At 37.6% G+C, this 21057-nt stretch overlaps 1 protein-coding gene across 1 annotated transcript in view; it reads left to right on the forward strand.

The window, feature by feature from the left end:
- VAV3 (vav guanine nucleotide exchange factor 3) overlaps positions 1-21057 on the forward strand; it is a 150918-nt gene that overhangs the window by 90776 nt on the left and 39085 nt on the right. The window contains exons 18-19 of the mRNA XM_058843133.1: positions 6225-6247; positions 9238-9283. Coding sequence (XP_058699116.1) covers positions 6225-6247; positions 9238-9283 — 69 coding nt within the window. The remainder of the gene's footprint in view (positions 1-6224; positions 6248-9237; positions 9284-21057) is intronic.

Below are 21057 nucleotides of genomic sequence, written 5' to 3' on the forward strand. Positions count from 1 at the left end.
ACTGAAATTGCAAGCAACTGAATTTCTAAGATCCCTTTTTGTGTTATGTGTTTTGGTTACATCCGATGTTCAGCCCTCTGTCCTCTCTTCAAACTTCACTTTCTCTTCTCAGTCTGTTTTTTCTTCTGCACAAAGACTCCCTGATTGCTGCAGCTCTCATACAAGACAGGAGAGCTGTGCATCTCCTACCTGCTCTTGAGGCAGAAAGACAGGAGGTGCTAAGCTTTGTCTTGCCTTACAGTCTGCTCTATGATCATAGCTGCAAAAAACAACTCCAAACTGCACTCTTGCCATACTTCCCCTTGCTTTATCAATAATGAGCATGGAAAGGCAAGGGGTTTTGCTTACTTAGCTGAAAATGTGTCATCCCTCCACCTGGTAAAGGGACTTTGGCCAATGAGTAGGAAAGGAAATCCTTAAGTTTTTCTCTACTGTTTTCCACTTTTACCCTTTACTTGGCTTTAAAGAAAGAAGTGTTGATTGAGCAGTCCTGGCCATTCACAATGTGCACAGAAAAGGTTTAAGGAGTTTTATCAGTACCTGTTTCCGTGTGTAAGCCAGAAAGGGATGAGACAATTCAGAGTCTGAAATACTGGTCAGTGCAACTTGAACTATTTTTTGTCCTTTAACTATTCCAGAGCTATGCTAAGAAATGAGGTCTCCCATAAGTTATCTTTCATGCCTGCTAAGCTATGAAATATTATTAAAGGCATTCAGACATAAGGATATAATGTAAAATTCAACATTTTCACTGCACTTTGTGGAAGAAGTATGCTCTATATGCACAGAATTCTAACATGGTTTTAATTTTGAACAGTTTTATTTTGAAATATTTAGGGAAATTAATTTAAGATCAATAGACTGTTTTTTTAGCTCTGTCACTTGCTGCTCCTGTGGGAAACGAGCAAAGGCTTTTACAGCAGCAAAATGCCTTATTGTATTGCTATGTTTGGTGGGTTGTTTTGTTTTGTTTTGTTTTTTCTCCTCACATTTTTTTCTAGGGGACTATTACAATCTTTTTCACAGGGTATAATATACATGAAACTGAATCATCCTTTGGGAAACTGGACATTATTATTCCCAAGTCATGTGGTATTAGTTATGGCTACAGACATGGAATGTATATCTATATATGTGTAGATACATGTATTTTGTGTTTAATCTGGTGTTCCATCATTCAGTGATAATGCCATTCCAGATGCTTCATAGCAAAGTGCATATCCTCTGTGTGGTAGACAATGTCCAGGAACGATGCTCCTTGCTTGATCCTGTTAAACTTTCATCCTTTCTTTTTTGGTGTTCAGAGGGTTTTTACAACTTGTTAATGGTTTTGCATGGCTTCCCTATTTGGAAATGTTGCACTGCGTTTCAGAGTGTTAGAACAGTGAGTTCTCTGTGAACATGTGACTTTGAGTTTTTGTGAGAAGTCTTGACTGACTGCTTCTCTATGATAAATTTTGACTTCTTAATAGTATATTCTCTAAATAGAACTGTTTCAATTTTTTTTATTATCTTTTTATAAGTTTAATTCTTTCTATGTTTCAAATAATTTTCATTCCTGTTCTGTAGACCTCTTGCACTTCGAGAGGCTTATTTGAAAAAAGGTGATCACAGTTCAAAGCACTGCAGTGGGAATATGCCATTAGGTTTCTCAAAGGCATTTGAATTTTCCTCAGCATTTTCTGGTTTTGTAAAGTTTAAGATTCTGTTTTCTTTATAGACCATGAGCAGATGTTTTTGCCAGCCTTTCTGAAATGACGCTTAGAACTTTCCTGAGCAGATTAAATATTTTAAAATTTCATTCCAAGTCGCACTTTGTGAAAATTCAAAAGACAGACATCCAAAGATAGATGAAACCTTTTGAATGACAAAATTATTAAGTGTCAGATATAGATGATACACTTATGAGAGAAACATTGACAAAATCTGAAGATAAATTGCTGTGTTCTCATGCTATGCCTTATACACAAACATATGCCAGTTCTTCAGATGTTTTGCTTCAAAGAAGGCCAGTTCAGCAGATTGTAGAAATTTTAGTGATAAAAGATGCAGAGTTAATCAGTTGAATTAATAAACAGAACAAAATGATTACATTTAGCCCTTGGGTTTTCTTGGTTGCTGTTCCTGCCCTTGCTGCTGTAAATCAGCAGCGCTAGTTGAAGTCCTCTGTGCTTGTTTCTGTCATTGATTTAACAAGGTATTTTTTTCCCCCTAAAATGCTGTCCTGTACATCCTCAAATAGTCCTCTACATTTTCATGCATTTTACTTTTCTGCCTGATCACTTAATCTTTCTGTGATTTGGAATCCTTGCTAATGTTCTGATGAATTCCTTTGAGTCTGATTGCACGATCTTAAACAGACTCTATAAAATCCTTAAACACAAGGATTAGAAAATGGATGCAAAAATACATATTTCTGCAAAAAGACATTTTTAAAGACACATGTGGTGTTCTTTTCTCTGCTGGCTATGAGGGCATCTCCTCTCCCTTGTTACATCTTCTGGCTTCTCGATTGCATTCCTATGTCTTATTTCATGGCACAGAGCAATTTCACTCATCTGGTGATGCTCTCCTGCTGGCTGGAAGGGTTTGTGTCTGGGAATGCTTAAGACTGGGGCCTTGGGTAAACAAGTGTGAATAAGACACACCTTTAGTAGCCAAAGGGAGACACTGTTGTTCCCACTTTTACTGTACAGACCCTGTGTCCCTTGCAGTTTCTTCAGAGGCCTCATAGGACTGATAAAACAGTATCACTCTGCCCAGAACATACTGAAGAACTCCAGTCTGTTTTCTAGTCTAAACCGGCAGAATTAACAATTAATTTTTATTTCCAGACTGGAATTTTTCCAAGTCCATCAAATTTTCTTAGTTTAGTATTCTCAGGCAAATACTTGCTGGTTCTACTGACTATTGAATATTTCAATTAGAGAAACCTCCAATGATTCTAGAATCTGAAGGTGTTTTGAATATTTTAAATACAGTGCCAAACCCACAGAATTTTCTTTTTTATATTGCTTTTCCCAGGGAATGTTAAAGGCATGTTTCATCAGGTCATAAATAGATTAGAAAAACATGACATGGTCATTTTTATAGTAAATATTTCTTAATTTATGGGTGATTTCTTTCTCATTTGGATAATTTAATTTGAACAGGTACTATATTTCTTTAGATGGAGAAGTTTCTTTGACTGTGAGATGAGCTTAAAAGACAGTGTTGGCATATGAATGGGTTAAGCTTAGAATTGCTTTCATACAGTAACGTGCATGATACAGTCCATGATGTTCATGTCCTAATTGCTTGCTACAGCACATTAGAGATTATTCATGAAAAGCCTGTGGTCTTGACATCTCAAAAGAAACCAGCAGCTTCCACTATTTATATTTTTGCTGACTTAATCAATAGTTGCAAAGTTGCTGGCTCTCCTCCAAACCTCTTGTGTCAACTGAATTGACAAGTAAATGCTCAAATCTCGCCAAGTTCATTGGAGTTATACCACTTTTTTAAAAACTGCAACAGAGGTTGAGCTGTATTGCTTAACTAATGATTCTTGCTCAACCTGAACAAAAGCCAGTTAGGTTGCTTGATATTTTTTAAGGTCTTACAGTGTGGTACATCTGGGTCACATTTCTAATTTTGTTCTGATTGAGCAATGACTGGCTAAATGACTGGAAAGGAACACGTGGTCCCACAGCTCCTTCCAAGGGACTTAATTTATAGTTCCTGCATTTTAAATATTTTGAGTTTGTTTTAAAAGAGAAAGGTGAGTAGCTTATTGCTTTATACTTTTTATTTACTCTCCGTTTAGTTAGTGTGCAAATCCAGCTGCTCTGTTGCATCCCTAAAGAGCAGCTTATTCCCATTTTGTGAGCTGTGTTCCCTCACTTACTGAGGCCAGCTGCTGCTCCTCTTGCTTCTGTAGTAAAATATAATTATCAAAATGTGACCCAATGGTAATCTAGCTTCAGTGAATAAACAAGAAAAACCCCCAAACTGTGCTGAACTATGCCATTGATTAAGTGGCTGTCAGACCTGATGACTCACTTGATGATTTCACTAGCACACTGGTGGTGAGCAGGAACTTGAATTAAAGTTGTCATGTGTAAAATCTCTGCTGGTAGATATCATCAGATATTACTTCCCCCCCCCCCCCCCCGAAAAAAAAAAAAAAAAGAAATTAAGGTTTTCTTGGTCTTGTGCTTCTGTAATGTTTGGAAAACAGGTCTTTAATGAGGACATGATACACATATTTCAATACAGGATATTCTGAAATACAGGCATATTTAAATTGTAATAAAATAACAAGAAAAGTCTTAATTTTTTGAATTGGCTTTTCGGTGGAAATACAGATATTGGATATTGTTTTCTATTCCTGTAGTGTTAACAGTGAAGCCACAAATGGCATTTTGGTCCACCAGTGTTGGTTTTCTTTTTAATCTAAATCCCTCACTTCCCTGTTAATGAAATTTGTTTTAGATGAATGATCAGGGGTATTTATCTTCTTATGCAGTGATTTCTTGAACCCAGTTATTCACTTACTGAAAATTAATCACTGAATTTCCAAATTATTTATTATAAAAACCTTTGGGATGCTCTGATCACCAGATGGAACTCATTCATTTAGTTGGAATTGGGATATTTTCTAGAGGTAAAAATATTCAACAGAAACATTTAAACATCAGATTCATTCATTCATTCATTCATTCATTCATTCATTCATTCATTCATTCATTCCCATTGGAGGATAGAACAACATTTCCATTTCAACTTTTTGATAAATGATTTGCTGAAATAAAGGTAAGTCAATAGAATAGAGAAAAGAAAGAAAAACCCCTAAGTCTGGGTTTGAAGTTTTGGCCTCCTTTGCAACTACTTACCTGTATGACTTCCCTTCATTTGAAGTCATTCATAATGCTGAGATCAAGCATTCAAAAGAGGAGATTTTATTCAGGTTTTGGCAAAAATCCCGAAAGGCCTATCAGATTGTGAAATACCAAAATTGTATTGAATTTCAGCAGCACTTGGGCAACTAATTCCCTCAGGCTGCTTAGAAAACCTCAACAGACTACCTGCATCTCCTCCTTTGGGCGGGCTTATTTTTCTCCTCTTCGCTGCCTGTACAAATGCAAAGGAATCGTTGTGGGAAGGCCGTGATGGCACAAGTGCTGTGCGGCAGCCGAGCCGAGCTGCGCTGGCCGCGCCTGAGGGGAGCTGCGCCAGCGCTCAGGGGCTGGGCCCGCCCGGCCCCGCGCGCAGCTGCGGGCTCGGCCTGGGCGCGCCGCGCCTTTGTTTTCCCACACTCCGCTGCTAATGGAGCCTTTCTCCGTGGAACAAAAGGCAACTTGCAGTTAGAGTTTATCATTTGTTTTACCGGGGGTATGCCTTCCTGTTCAGAAGTTCCTACGGTAAAAGTTTTCCAATGTCCTGAAGTACATAGGGACGTGCAGCTTGTGCTGGGCCTCAGCGGCGTGTGTAGCGCCAGAGGCACACACAGGCAAATACAGCTGTGCGCTTTGGTGCCCCCAAACACCTGCTATCAGATCGGACATTCAAAGCACACGTAAAAAAGATACTTTCTTCTGTGCCTTTTGTGATGTGTGGTGGTGTGTGTGCCCTGAAGTGTTACAGCCTTTGTGCAGCCTTTGTCATGTCCCACAGAATTTTTTCCCCTAGTTTTTAAGTAGTACCGCAAAATTTATACAAAAAGCAAATAAAGCACCGGTGGCATCAGTCTTTCGTATACTAATGCAATGCTGAATTGGACATGAAATATAGAAGCTAAAGGTATACATTTAACCTTGATACACCTTGTCACGCTGTGAAAAGACAGAGGGAAGAAAAAAAGCGTGTACTCGACTTGCAGTGAACTGCAGCTTTGAGTTCCCATCGAGGCGGTATTTCTCAAGCATTTTTCCAATGTTGTTCTCAGGGTTTGTCAGGTGTGCTGTCCCGGCCTGCCGTGCCGCTGCTGGAGCGTGCAGGTGCCCCGCAGCCGGAGCCAGCCCCGGCCATGGGCGCAGCCCGGCGGGGCCAATGAGCGCCGGGCGGGCGGCGGGGTTTGCACAACAGCGCCCGGCGCGCCCGGGCTCTGGGGCGGCTGCACGGAGCGGCTGGCAAAGGGAGCCGGCAGGGCTTTCTGTAACACCGCGCAGCACAGGCTGAGATTGCTCTAGAAAAGGCGCACGATTTGCAGTCAATAATAATGCCAATTTTTACTTATGTTTCAGAACATGGAAACGTGAAACATGAGGTAAGGATTTTTCTTTTGCTTTTGATGTTTGTTTTGTTGGTAACATAATAACTCCTTATTACTCTGTTTACATGCTGATAGAGAAGTTATGTTTTTCTTCTGGATTTGCAAACTGATTTATTTAGAGTTCTGTAGAAGTTGTCTAAGCAACAAAGTTTTCATGATTAAGTATGAATGTCTTCTCAAAATACGAATGAAACTTGCAGTGAAATGACAGTGAAATGAAAGCACTGAAAGGGGTGGAGATGCTTTTTTTAAGCTGCAGATAAGAAAACATACATTGCTTCACCAGTGGTTGTTAGATCCTTATTGTTCCTAGACAAAATCTGGCTGCAGAGTTAAAAGTATTCTCTTTTTTTTTCTTTGCCATGCCAGAGAACTGTGAGGTGATGAAGGATTGGTAGGGTAGGGTTTGTCTCTTCATGTGAAAAGACTATGGTTGCAAAGGTATCCCGTGGTATGGAGTTTATGTAATCTGGAGAGAATGTTAGAATGAGACCTGAACAGAGGAGCTGCTGTGATGCACATTCTGTAGCTTGCTGTCAGCCTAGGAAGGCTGCAAGCCACCCTGGGTTATTTTTTTGATCAGCACCTGGGGCCTCTTCACTGCTGTACAGGAGGGCATAGCAGCTGGGTTTTGTCTATCCCATCTGACAGAAGAGGTGCAGCACTTCAGGCCTAGAGCATAATAATTTCTAGCATCTATTTTAGATCAGAAGCTTATAGTAATTGCTTAAATGACATGCCAGTTATGAACAGCATATGAGTATAAATGTTGCTGCTCTCCATAAGCATGGCTGTGTTCGATGTTGTTGCTGATAGGGGTAATGGGAGGATGTTATTGCTGACATGGCTGGTGTAGGGCTGACCATGTCTGTGCTCTCCAATGTTTGAGCTGTTTGGGTGTCACTGTAACCCCCAGACAACAGTGGGGCCGGGTGAAGGCAGCTCTGCAACTTCTGGTGAGCTCCTGGGCTTTGGGCCCCAGAGGGGCTCCTTCTCTGGGGATGCTGCAGGGGAATCCTGTTGTGACAGGGTAGCTCTGGCAGAGGACAGGGGTGTGCTGCCTGTGCCCAGCCTCTGCCCCTGCCTGTGGCCCTGCCTGTGGCCCTGCCTGCTTGCCTCACTGCATCCTCAGCTGTGCCTCTGGCCAGGTGCTGCCCAGCCTTTCGTGTCTCTGCCTTGACAGATATGCTGAGTAAGGGCACCCTAAGCTATGGGAATCGCAGTGTGGTCCGTTTGCCTGATGCCCTTCCAGTCCTGTAGCTGGCAGGCATGGCTGGAGAGCTGTGAGCAGATCATCTACTGGGCTTAGTGGACAAGGCTGCCAGGCTTCCTAAAGCTAACTATGGTCAGCTGTTAGCTGTTTCATCCATGTCTGGATGAAAAAATAAGTATACTGTTTTTTCTTGTTGGGAAAATAAAGGCCTTCTTTCTGGAGCTATTCATTTACTATTGCCTATTAAGTTGATCCAAAACATCAGGATTACATTAATTTTTGCCAAGACTCCTATTTAAGTGCCTGCTTTAATTCTCTCTGTGCAGAAGGAAGCTTAAGCATGGATGAGGAATTGCCACTTTGGAAAACGTGGATTTAGGTTTCATACCAGTAAAGTAATGAATCTACTGGTAATTCAGTATGTTTAAGGATATTGGCCATGTTTTCATACAGCTCAAGAACTATTTCCTTAAAACTGTTTTCCAGCCAGTCCTTTGGTGCATATGACTTGAGTTGTCACAGTCCCTCTGTTGTTTTTATTTCAGTTTAGAATTTCTCTGTCTCCCTTTGTACTTTTCCAATTCCTGCCCCTTTCCCTTTCTTGTGCAAATCTGTGGCTGCTCACCAGTCTGTGTCAATATGTACCAGTAATATGGCTTCCATCTTAAAAAAATTATATAGGATACAGTTTAGCATTTTGCTTTTATCCAGTACTATTATCTTAATTGTGGCAGCAGCTTTAAAATTTTTTTCTATCCACTACATATGAACTTGTATCCTTTCTTTAATTAGGCTTTTGGGGTACAGAGAGAATATGTCCAAGGACTCAAGAGTATGAAAGCTGTTTTCAAACCAGCTTTTGATTTTGCTTGCCTGCTACAGGGCTTGGTAATTTGCTTATGCCTCAGGTTACTGCTTTCTGGCTTGCCTTGGTGTGTGTCCTGCATCAGCTTATATCAACGGCGAGTAAATCAGAGCAACCTAATTGTTCCCTTTGTTATGCAACATGCCTTTCTCTGCTTGGTTTGATTAAAAAATAAATAAATGCATGAACCTTCATGCAAGTTGCCAGATAAAACAAGTTTGCAAAAGCAGATGAGTAGTTCACAGATATGCATTATTTCACATTGAAATATCCAGGGATCCATAGGAAATGTCTTAGTGTATAAAATATAGAAAAGAAATCGAAATAATCAGAGTCTTGTCAGAGGGTTTCTGATTTCACACAACTCTGGTTCCTCCAATTTTAGAGAGGCAGATAAGTTACTAAGTATATTTAGATACTTGCCGAGAAAATAAGAAAATTCGGCATTCCATGGGGAATTGTAGTTAACTTCAGTTTAAAGTAGAAATACTGAATGTTTCTATCTTATTAAAGCAAAGCAAGTGGCTTTGACTTTTGTGTTGGTGGATGTTATCTGGGGCACATAATGCCAGACTGCATGCTTTTCCCATATCCTATTCATAAATGATTTAAAAATTTTGTTCTTAGTTTCAAAATATGTTGTTGTATGAACAAACCTTCTATGGACTGAGAATCTTTCAGCCTAGTATCAGAAAAAATGGGATATATGAAAAATCCATCAACATTACTAAGAATATTTTTCAAAGTGTGATCTTTCTACAAGATAAAGATAATTGTGTTAGTGGTTGGGGGAAATAACTTAAGAAAAGCAGCTTTGCTGAGTAGATTGTGGGAATGAAAGGATTGCAATGAGCCTCCATGAAAACATGTTTATTCATATCCTTGATTCTTGTTTTTGCTCTGCAGAAACGAACAAATGGAATTAGAAGAAGCTCTAGACATGTGGACCCAGGTTTGTGTCATGACTTTTTAATACTTAAACATTAAATAAAAAAGAGTAAGAAAACTGTAACTTGCTTTGTTAAGTTGCATTGTGAACGCTATTGCCATGCACACAATGCTGAGAACTTGACTGCTGAAGTCACGAAGATCTAAAGCAATTGCTCTGTTTGTGATTTCAAAGATAAGGTCATCTGGTTGAACTCTTAATTTTTTTCCCCTTGTTTTTTCTTTAAGTAGGGCTCTGGTTCTATTGGAATAACAAAATGCCTCTGGGCTTTCAGTTAATATGACCCACCCTACCGTACTCAGTAGTTTTAAAAGAAATAACTAAGGGATTAATTGCAGACAGTTGCTTGTAAAGCTCAGGCTCTAAGTCTTAAAGTTGCGGGTATTCCCAGCTCTTAACTGTAGTGGTGCTCAGTGCTTAACTGTAAGAGTTGCCTTTCTGAGAGGCATAAAGCAATTGCAGTTTTATATTGAATTTCAAAGTGATTTTATTTTTCCTTTTTAGTTTATAGTAGATACTTCTGTGGTATCATGACAGCAGCAGCTCTTAAGAAAATGAAATGCTTGTTATAGGTTGTGTACTCAAGTGGGTGAACATTTCCTCTGGAGACCCATTATGTGTCTGTATAAAATATTCAGTGTTTTTCAGTGTAACTGTGTGATATTTTTAGTGTCATTTTTTACAGTAATTACGTTTCGTCCTTTATATTTCTTGTATAGTTTAATTACTGGAGATTTGTTATGCAGATATTATTTGGAATATAAGTAAGCTGTGGATTATTAAACATCTCTAGATGTGGACATCTGAGAATAGTTGGAGTTAAACATTAAACAGGATGGCAATTCCGTACACCACATTATAGCCTGGCAGAGCTAAGCACTTTTCAAAAAGTAGGAATGCTGGTTGTGCCACTAGCATTGCAGCTGCCTTGGCTTGGAAAGTCTAAATGTTGTAACTAGCTGAAGCAGAGACCACACCTTTCTTACTCACGTACCTTTGACATGTTTTGGAACACGTATCGTCACTTTGTTCCCTCTAGCAAAATAAACCTGCTTCATGATTCTAGAAATTGTTCTGTGTGTCGTGACAACTGCAGTCATAAAAGAAAAAAATGAGCACCCTGTAACTCTGAAGATTAATACAGTCAGAGGGGAGAACATCAAGGGTAGGAATTAAATAATGCAGAAGGGGATGATTTATTCCAAGTGTTTGCTAACAAGACAGTTCTTCCCATTCATTGGTCCATGTTGCGGTGAAGTGTAATTGTGTGCTTGCAGAATAGTCCTTATAGGTTCAGTACCTTTAAACAAAGCTGTCTCATACAGAGTCATAGAAGATCAAGTAATTTAGCTTTGAGAACTTTTTGAGTATACTGGTGATTTTACTTGCTGTTGAAGTCTGATAGAAGTATTTGCAGGATCTTTATATACAAAGATACTTTAAAAGTAGTTTTTATTGAAGACTAAGTACCACTGAAATTACAAAAAGTAGTTAAACTGAGTAGATGTTTAAACACTGCATGTAGCCAATGCCTAAAATACAGTTCTGCTCACCCCCTGCCTTGCCCATTTACTTACACAGAACAGTTCTTGGAGTTGTTGGGATAATATTGTTATGGAGTGAAGTTCATGGTCCTTGTAATATTTTTGAAAGCCAAAAAAAATGCAGAACATCTGCATGAACTTTAAATCCCTCTATTGCAGACACGGCTGTTGAAGATTTTCTACAGAATTGCTTCTGACATTTTAAAGATTTTAAATAAATAATAATGAGAAATATATTACATACTAAACTGCTCTGTACACATACTTTCAGTTTTCAAATGAAGTGAGCTTTTTTTTTCCATTTGTTCAGGATAGGCATTCTCTGTCCTCCTGTAACTCAGTGGGTAAAACTTTTAAAGTCTGGTAAACTCCTGGCATCTATTAAGCATAATCAAAATACTAGTGTTCATCAGATTGCACATTGCCTTGAGAGACAGATGCTGTCCAGAGGACAACACTTGGAAGGGGTCAGTCATGTCAGGCATACATTAGTGCATTGAGCCTCAGAGTTTTCCAAAAGCACTGACATGTGAAGTTCTGAAGAATCTGAGCACCAGGATGCTCTTTTTGCTGAGAGAGGTGGTCAAAAGGTTGACTGCTTTGTATTTAGAAGGTTTGGTCTGCTGCTGCTGCAGCCACTGCTGCAGGCAGTGATGTGACGGTGCTGAAGCCTGGGTTCTAGGTTAGGGAATAGACACTTGCTGTGAATCAATAACCAGCACCTGCAGTGACTAAATATTGATGGAGTTTGATATCACCAGTAAATACAAATATTTTGGGTTACAACTTGCAAGATTGTTTTGTTAGGTCTGTCTTGGCTATTTTAGTAAAAATACTGAATTGCGCGGTCCAGTTAATGCATTGGTGCTTCTCTTTTTATGCTTAGAGTCAAATTCTACTTTTGCTGATACAGCTTAGCCCAGAATGAAAAATCACTTAAATTTGATAAGTAGTGCGAGTTGAAGGATGGTCAATGGGAGGATACTGGATTAAAATATCTTGTTTCCTGCTGGTAAAGCTCATTGATGAAGGAACTTATCTAGCTGAAGTACCCTAAAGGCACTAAGTTAGTTTATGGCTTTTTCATTTGTTTTTCTTTGAAGTTGGTTTAAAAGTTTTGACAGTAACAGTTTCCTCCTTGAGATTTGCTTAGTGCTGAATAAGAAGGAAGGGTAGAAGGAAAAATGATTAATGGATGATGAGGCAGAGAAATTCCCTTGAAATGAAAGCGGTCATGAGAAAAACATGTATACAAAAAGAAAACTGCGCAGAAACTGTACAGGTGAAGAAAAGATGGGAAATCCTACAAAAATGGGAGATCCATTGGTAGATCCTACAAAATACGGCTTTGTTTTTACCCTCTGCACTGGGCCTTCAGCCTGCAATCCAGTTGCAGAGAACCTCCTGAATTACTTCATCTATGAAGTTTTAGTGGGACAGGTTTTAAATAACCTTTCTTTGGATTAAGCAAGAGAAAAAGCATTGATGAAATGTACCGGTGAATATATCTGCAGCTATAAATCTGGGAAAAATACTGTCTACAGCTTGCATATGACTGTAGAATTACATGATTCTGCTTAAATACATTTGAGATATGATCAGACTGGTGTCAGCTTTTACATGGAATGGGCATGTGAAATGATAATTATATGACGTTTTATTCTCATGTAGGGAATGTGTTTAAGCATGGGTTTTGCACTATTGGCTTAAATGACAAATGAAGCATTCATATGTATATTCATAAGCACAAATTCTCATTGTGTGATTTCGAGAAGGATGATGCAGTCTGACCTATGTTTTTTAATGGAAATAATTTTGTATTTATTTTAATGTGAGTAAAAATTACTGACTTTCTCAGCAATAGAAATAGTACAGTGTATGTTTGCTGTCTTTTTTTTTTCAGTATAAAGAGTCTAATGTGATAGATTCACAGCTTTAAAACTGGTTTTACTCTAAACACTTCTGCTAATACAAACATTGGAATTTTAATCTCTAGAGGTGTGAAAGTATATTTCATATCAGAAGGATAAACTTGGTAAAAATAGAACACTAGAAGTCTTATAGTCAAGATTCATTGTAGATTAAACTCAAAATCTGATCTGTGAAAGATCACTGCTGAACATGTTCTGACTTCTTAAACAGCTGATTTCTTTATAAGCAAGGATAAAAGATTAGAAAACCTCGGTTCTGAACTGAGGGCCAGAACCAATATTTTTCCCTTCACAGAAAATAAAATATTGTCTGACTTTTTTGGGATGGAGGGACACAATACTAGCAAGTCACGTATACAATGCAATAGCTTGGGAAAATGTATTTTTCAGCCCAGGAATTCAAAATTCAAATAATTTTTAAAAGAGATATTTGTATTTCTGGTTGGTGTCTGGTCCATACTTGCTTTGTGAATCCTCTAATATTGGTTTTACACAGATTATAAAAAACCCCTCAGGATCTGAAGAGAGTCACTGGGTTTATGGCCTGAAGTATATGCATTAAACAAATAACAACAACAATCTGTGTAAGGAGAAGTACAGTACTGAAGATATGTTTATTTCATTAGCTATACTGTTAAGTAAGCTACTTTGTGCTTCGTATCTTGTTGAAATTGGATTTTTGAATCTTTTAACTAGGTTGTGTTATTGTTATATGCGTGTGGTTAGTAATTGGTGAAACAATATTCAGGTGTTTGCGTAGTGTGGTAGTATTTGCATCTTTTCTTTGGAGTGAAAAATTAAAGGTTAGTGTGATATTGGCAGTTTAAATTTTCAGTTAAGAATAAAGTATACTACACTGTGAGATATTTCAACAGATTCTTACACAGTGTGCTCTGTGATATGCAAGTCTAACTCTGATTTCCATTTCAGTGCTACTCCCAGCATATGCCCAGCCAAAAGTAAAATCTGGCTCAATCTCAAATGCTGGGATATCCCAACCAGCAGGTAATTCTTTGCCAAGTATGCAGTTGTTATAGATAAAACTACTCTTTAACCTAGAATTTGAAGCATGTTGCCCATTTTCTTGTTTTGTTGAGCAATCCAGGTACATCCTTAGTAGTTCTGACTGACTGTTGTCTTTCTCATTCAGCCCAGTATAGAGAATACCCAATTTCATGGATGAGAAAAGATAACCTGCAGCGTGAAGCCCAGTGCTGAAAACAAGCATTCAGGAATTTATTTCTCCACTTCAACAGTGGCAGCAGTTACCTGGGATTCTGGTTGTGGTTTTGGTGGCCCAGTACTAAGTGGCTGTCAATATCAGTGTTGAGAACAAGAATTTTTCTTGGTTTTAAGCCACAGAATGAGGTCTACAAAAAAAAAAAAAAAAAAGGCATTAAACAAGCCCCCAGTATTTCATGAGGAGTTGACTGATGCCATTGATAGTATCTCCTTATTAGGATTCTCTTCATCAGGATGAATTAGACCAAGTAGCATATTCTTGCTTTGGTAAAGGAATTCTTGTATATAGAACCAAGAAATACATTGATAGGTGTTTTTCATATACTTTTAATACAGTTATTTGATTATATTTCCTGTAAATAAAATGTAGGAGTGAATAGCAATGCCTCAAGTACTAGAATATACATATAGCATTCTTTTCCAGCTTAGATACAGTTAACATGGAGCATAATGATGTGTTTTAATGGCTGGACAAAATGAGTGTGACTGTAAATTAAATTGAGGAAATCCAGAAGGAATACTGAAGCAAAGAGAAATGTTTCATGAAACTTCCTCTAGTGACGAAATAGTTGTTTGACAAAGTTTGAGGTCTTTTATAATGTTTGTAGAGCATTAGATTTACTGAGTAACGTAAGACTTCTCGGCATGGTAATTTTTTAAGCAAGTTACAGACCCAAAAACGAGTTTTGATTTTATATATACATGACACATGTTTAACTTTTGGCTGGGTTTTATTCAGCTATGGATACTCCTTCATTTTCTACACAGCATCTAAGCACTTTGTTCAAGGTACTTATAATGTACCCAGTACACGTCTCTAGGAATCTTTGTGGAACAGAGAAATTGCAAGTCAGAATGGGTTTAATGGGGCAGCTGGGAGCACACTTGCTGCAAAGAGAACACTCCTTGGCAGGAGAGATGTGATACTGCTTACCAACACAGTGTGGAATCTTAAGTTCCAGGGACTTTGATTGTAGGTCTAACTTGACCATCTCTTGGTATTGATAGACATGTTTGAGCGTGTTTTACATCAGTGGCTGGGATGGGGTTGGTGTTTGAGACCAGAGTCAGTGAATTTCTTTGTGGTCCCATGTCATGGGACAGCTTCTCTCAGCTGGGCCTCAACAGCAGTAAATTCAGAGATACGCTGAACTATGTGGCCTAATTTGAGAGATCAAATTAATTTATCTCACATATTTATTAAAAATACATATTACATTCAAGATCTTTGCCTTTTTTTTTTTTTTCTTTCCTCTACTGTGCTTCACAGAATAATGAATTCATCTTTGTTTTGTTACAAGAAAAGACATGTCTAATGTTTCGCACCAAGAAATTTTCCACTAATGCGTTTCTGGAAGGTGAAGCAGAGTTTCGTCTTCCAATGAAGCATTTCAAATGCAGTTTAATGATTTTTATTTGGTTTGTTTTATTTTAAATTAAAATTATTTTTACATTCCTGTTGGGGAGAATTATTTGAAAGGTGCCTGTCCCCTTGGCATCTCAGCAGTGAGCTAACATTCAGAGAAGAACATAGCCTTTAGCCTTTTCTTTTAATGAAACATCAGAAGACCCAGATGCCAAAGGGTGAAATGTATTTATTTTGTCAAACTCTTTCATCCTTGTCTGGTTGGATTGCAAGATTAGTTTGTAGTTGAGTGATTTAAACTCTTTTGTCTTATTGGATGTGTTTTGGAAATGTCTCTGTATCTTAAGCAATTAACATTATATTTTTCTCTTAGAGAAATAATGGTATTCAATACATGCTTAGCCATATACTACTATAATTTTTAAGCTGAGGCGGATTAAAAATCCTTCAGTATCTTTCTCTTTTTCTGCATAAAAACACTCAGCATCAACTATTAAACCAAAATGTCACTGTTTAGAGATAACTTTAAGGAACTTTTCAGGAGGAAAAAAGGAAAAGTTCAAGTAGAGGTGGAAAAAATAGGCATACAAATATGATGGATAAAACAAAAAATTACACTGTTTTTTATTTAAATACACACAAAAATAGTCCAGCACTATTTAAAAAAATGAAGATACCTGTGCCAGCAGCTATATGGCAAATTTACCTTTACTTACCTTGGCAAGTGGAAGAGAATTGCTTGGTATTTGGTAAAGTTTATTGGGATTTACTAATCTCTTATTCATCTTCAAGAGGAATATTGCCTTTACACATCTATTTTCATATCTGATTTTAATCTTCAGGGTGCTGTAATTCTCAGAAGGCAAAACAAAGATAATAAGGCAATGAATGATTAAAAATAGTCAAAAGTAACTGAATTTTAACAGCACTCCAAAGCACATGGTTTCTTTTTTTGTGGCTCACTCATTTAACTAAATCAGTATTTGATCACTACTTCAAAGAAATTCTCACACAAAGAATTTGGGAAACACTGGAAAATTGAAAGAAGCCATCCCATGGGAGAAAAAAGACTGTTGAAAATTCACACAAGAGAAGCTCCCAGAACTGCCTCTGCCTTTTGCCTGAGGAAGGTTTTAAAGCTTGGTAGAAGAGGCCAGAGGCAAGAGCCTGAGAAACTGATGCTGCTTTTCAGGAGAGTTTTTAATCTACTCACCACTTTGAGATTCCCAGAGAAGGGAACAATGAGGCTGAGTTAGGCTGCAGGCCAATCTAGCTCAGGATCTCTCCAACAGTAGCCAATTAAATGGATGCTGAAGGATAGAATTTGGGGTAAGGTACTGTGGTACTTCCCGCTTGTATTTGTTTCTTAGCTCTTAATTTTCCTTCCATGTATTTTCATTACCACTTTTTAAACCAGTCTAAAATCTTCACAACATCCCTTACCTGTCACTCTCATAATTAGTTGTGTGAATAAAGCACATCTTTTTGTTTGCTTTTAACCTGCTACTTATTACTTTGATGCCTGTAAGTTTTTGGATCAAGAAAATTAATAACAAATAAGGAAATAATTACTACTTTTTCTCTGATTGCTATTATGCCACTCATGAGTTGTCTGTCATGTTCCCTCCAGTCATGTGTCCTCTAGCCTGAAGAGCTATTTGCTTAATTCTTCTGATACTGAAGCTCTTCTGGATGTCTGACCATCCTGCTTGCTTGTTTGCATGCTTCTAGGTCCAAGAGTAGTCACTCTTTCTAGTTCTGTGTCTACCACAAGAAATTTCTTAGTGTTGGTACAGAGCAGAAGTAGATTATGATATTGAAGAACTGTTTTTAAAAAATACTTAGCAATTAGTCTGAGATGTGTTGTCTCTGTGATACCTGTTTCACACTCCATCATTATATTTGAATATTCAATCCATATGTTACTTTAAGTCTTTTGTGAAGGTGTGACCAAATGGCCTCCAAAGATCCTTCCAGCCAGAGTTATTCTCTGATTTTGAATTCTGTTGTTCATGAAATCTTCCTTCAGTCCTTTGCAAGTATGTTCTTTTTAAAGGAATACTTTTACACCTTCTCCAAGACTCCACTCTTACTCCCATTTCAATAATACTTTATAATTTTTTGGACAAGGAAGGGCCATGGATTCCTTAGGGTGACCCTTCTGGACATTGTCTTCTATTTGAAAAAATTACTGTGGATCCAACCTTTTATGTCCCGTCCTTTTGTTGTTTATTTATTGGGGGCAGGGGTGGAAAATTTTCCTCTTACATCATGTAAGCTGGAAGGGAGCCTCATTGTGAATCCTGTTAAAATTATTTTGCTAATCCACATTAACATATAATCCCGTTTCTTCATTGTCTGCTTTAAAGAACTCTAAACAACGTCCCTGACTTGTTCTTAAGAAGTATTTGTACTCTTTATATTATCCATATACTTTTAGATTCTGTTTCTACAGTAGGCTTTAGCAGTCTGCTTTGTACAACTGTCAGATACCTGTGTTGAGACATCTGCTAATTACAACTGAGTTTCTTTAGAATATTTTCTTCACATATAACTGCCTATTTTGATGGTACTGAGTTGTTTTAAGAAATAGCTTGCAGATCATAATTAACAGCCCAGCGATGTAATGTTTGAATTTATTTGGTACTTCGCATTTTTCAGTAGTGACATTATAAAACCTGATATGATGAATTTTTCTGTAGAATCAGTTTTTTCAGTTGTTTTAACCCTTAGATGTAGTTTATTCAGGAAAAAAAGTTAAAGTCCTTTTCTGAGGCATTAAGTGAAAGAACTTGGAGTTCAGCCCTCATTGCTGCTCTTGCTGACCTGCAAATAAATAGAAGGCCTGTTCAGTCTTGTTCTTCTTATAACTTGCCTTTCTTAAGCTTCAGTGTGCAACAGGGAATTAAAAAGTAACTTCATTATCTGATACCTTGAAAACGTGCCTCAGTCCCTTAACCTTAGAGGTTATTCTTTAACCAGCATGTTTGGAATAGGGCATGTGGGAGAGGGGAGAGCTTAAGGCTCTGTCTTTCAGTTCAGACAATGAAGTGTGATGTTTACTCTTCTTGGACTGTTTTCCTTAATTGGGTTTGACAGCAACAAATAGCATGAAATATGGTATAACAAAAGCTTCATGTATGGATCACAGCTTTCCTTCCAGAACAGTGTTACACTCCTGGCAGTAGCAGTTTTCTTGTGACTGGCAGGGATCATTTTAGTATGTTGGAATTCACTTAATGCTGGTGTATCTTCTACAACATTTTATTCTTTATTTCTTCTTTACAGAAGAACCTTCAGGTTGCCCTATAATTTTCACCCTCAACTTTTTTTGCTTTATCACGGGGACAAGAAAGGCAGAAAAGGAAAAGAGTATGAGGCTTAATGATAGGGACTTAAAGCTCCAACTGCTCCTGTGCATTGTGTGTCAGTTTTGTTATTTGCCCGTTTCTGGTGGTATTGATTTAAACCCTGTAATTGTGTGTTGCTCTGCACAAGGCTCAGGCACCTGAGAAACTCTGAATGATCAACTAAGCTAAAAAAGCCGATGCTGGGATTTAAGTGTCTAAGGTGTATTCTTTCTCTGGGCAGTATTTTGGGAGAAAGAACCAAGTCTGGATGTTCTGTTGGTGTCAGTTTGATCTCTGGTGATTCTTTGATGTAACTACAGGCTGTTGCCACAAGGTGTGGTGTTTTTTCCCACTAAGGTGTCCCCTTGCTGCCTTTCTTTTGAATCTATGGGTCACCCGGTCACAGGCTAAATAACTTCAGTGAGATAATGGCAAACTGGTCATGGGAGGCAGCAGCGGTAGCTGCAATGAGGAGATGAGTGAGATAAGCCATCCTGACTTAACATGGGATATCAGCCCACATACTTCATTGCTTTTGGGTATGGTTTCTGTCTTAACAAATCTCACACTTTGCTGGAGTATATAATCCACATTCAGACTGGAAACCACAAATGGAAGGAGAACTTTCACTATTGTGCAGATGAATGTATGAGGGTTTCCTTGACAGGGAAGGAAAGAAGCAAAAACATGTAAGATGCAGTGTGATCACAATGGCAGCGTTGATGTCTTGACAGGGACTAAACTTGATACCTGTTTTTACTGCATATATGATAATTTACCAATAGCGTCTTGATTTTGCAACAAAGATCAAGTGATGGATTTAATTTCAAGTATGCTTTCATTTTTGCATGTAAAAGAAGATCATTTACAGCTTATAATTTATTAATCATGTAAGCAATCTTCAAGTTAAGAACTTATGTGTAAACGTAGAAAATTAATCTACTTAAATTTGTAAACTATTTTGAAAATTTTTACTAAAAATTGGAAATATTAAATATTGATGAAAGGGAGTATGTAGAAACAATGTATCAGAATAGTACAAAATTTTTCATATACTAGTTGTGCTAGAAAAGGCTGACATAAATGAAGACAATAAAAACTTATGTGTAAGATATATGTTTTTATACTCAGTGGATATTTTCATTGTAGTCTGAATGCCTTTGTCTAGGTATATCTGCTAATTGAAGCTAGGCATACTACAAATTCATGGGAAAGCTGGAGGCATCACAAAATATGACGCATTTTGGATTTTTTAGAATTTGTTTTCATAGATTGCCAATACTTCATATATGCAAAGTGTGCAGCATAAAAACAAAATCCCAAGTATATACTTTTTAGGGGTAAACAATTTTAACTGCATTGTGGTGTTAACAGTGAAATACATATTCATCCTTTTCTACTTTTATAGCACAAATACTTTGTAATGAAAACAAATTTTATTATCTTTTCTCAAAGAAAATTGATTTGCTGTAGCCTATACAGACCAGAAATAAGTAGGCATGTTTTTTAAGAGCAGGTTTATTTTAGCCAAAAACAATGGTGTCTTTTCATGGCTTTAATATAATTTCATAATTCTTGGCAACATTTGTCTACTTTGTGTGCAGAGAAGATGTATAAGGTGCGATTTTTTTTTGCATGTGTCCTAAGAGCTATCAGTAAAGGAGGTGTAGAGGGTACAGAGAAGAAAAATTGCTTGAAGAGTAAGATCATGAGAGTGTTTAACTTGAAAAGCTGAAGGATTATGCAGCATTATGAAGAGGGTGCGTGCAGGCAAAATTATTTGTCGTGTGCTGGGACCTGCCTGCTTTGCCACTTTGCTCAGCCACTTGCCTTTCATGTTCTGTAATAATTTAAAATGCTTCTCTTGCCAGAGAATTTAATTCCTGTAAATAACAGAAAAGGGAGACTAAGGCCTTTCATCTTAGAGGCAGGTGCTATTAGTCAATACTGAACACAAAAGAAATTGCAGGAAAGATAATTAAATTCTTATTTTTACAATTCTTGCTGAGTAAAATGTCAGAATATTTTCAGAAATGTGTGTTTTTAAATTTGATACCTGTGAAAGATTCTAGGTGGCATAGCTATGTACTTTCATGGATTATATGTTGTTTTTAAAATTACTTATTCTGTGAATTCTCAACTCTAGAAAAAATGCCTTGGTCCTGTACAAAACTCATGACATTTTGCAGTATTAAATTCTGTTTCCAAAGTGAAGTTCCTGTTTTCAAGTGTTTTTCCTCTTACTTCTTGCTGCAGAATTATCCCTGGGCATGGGGAATTTAGTATTTAAAATACAGCTCCAAATAAGTTCTTCTCTGGAATAATGGACTTCTATATTCCAAGA

This window comes from Poecile atricapillus, chromosome 7, assembly GCF_030490865.1.
Source record: "Poecile atricapillus isolate bPoeAtr1 chromosome 7, bPoeAtr1.hap1, whole genome shotgun sequence".
Classification (NCBI taxonomy): domain Eukaryota; kingdom Metazoa; phylum Chordata; class Aves; order Passeriformes; family Paridae; genus Poecile; species Poecile atricapillus.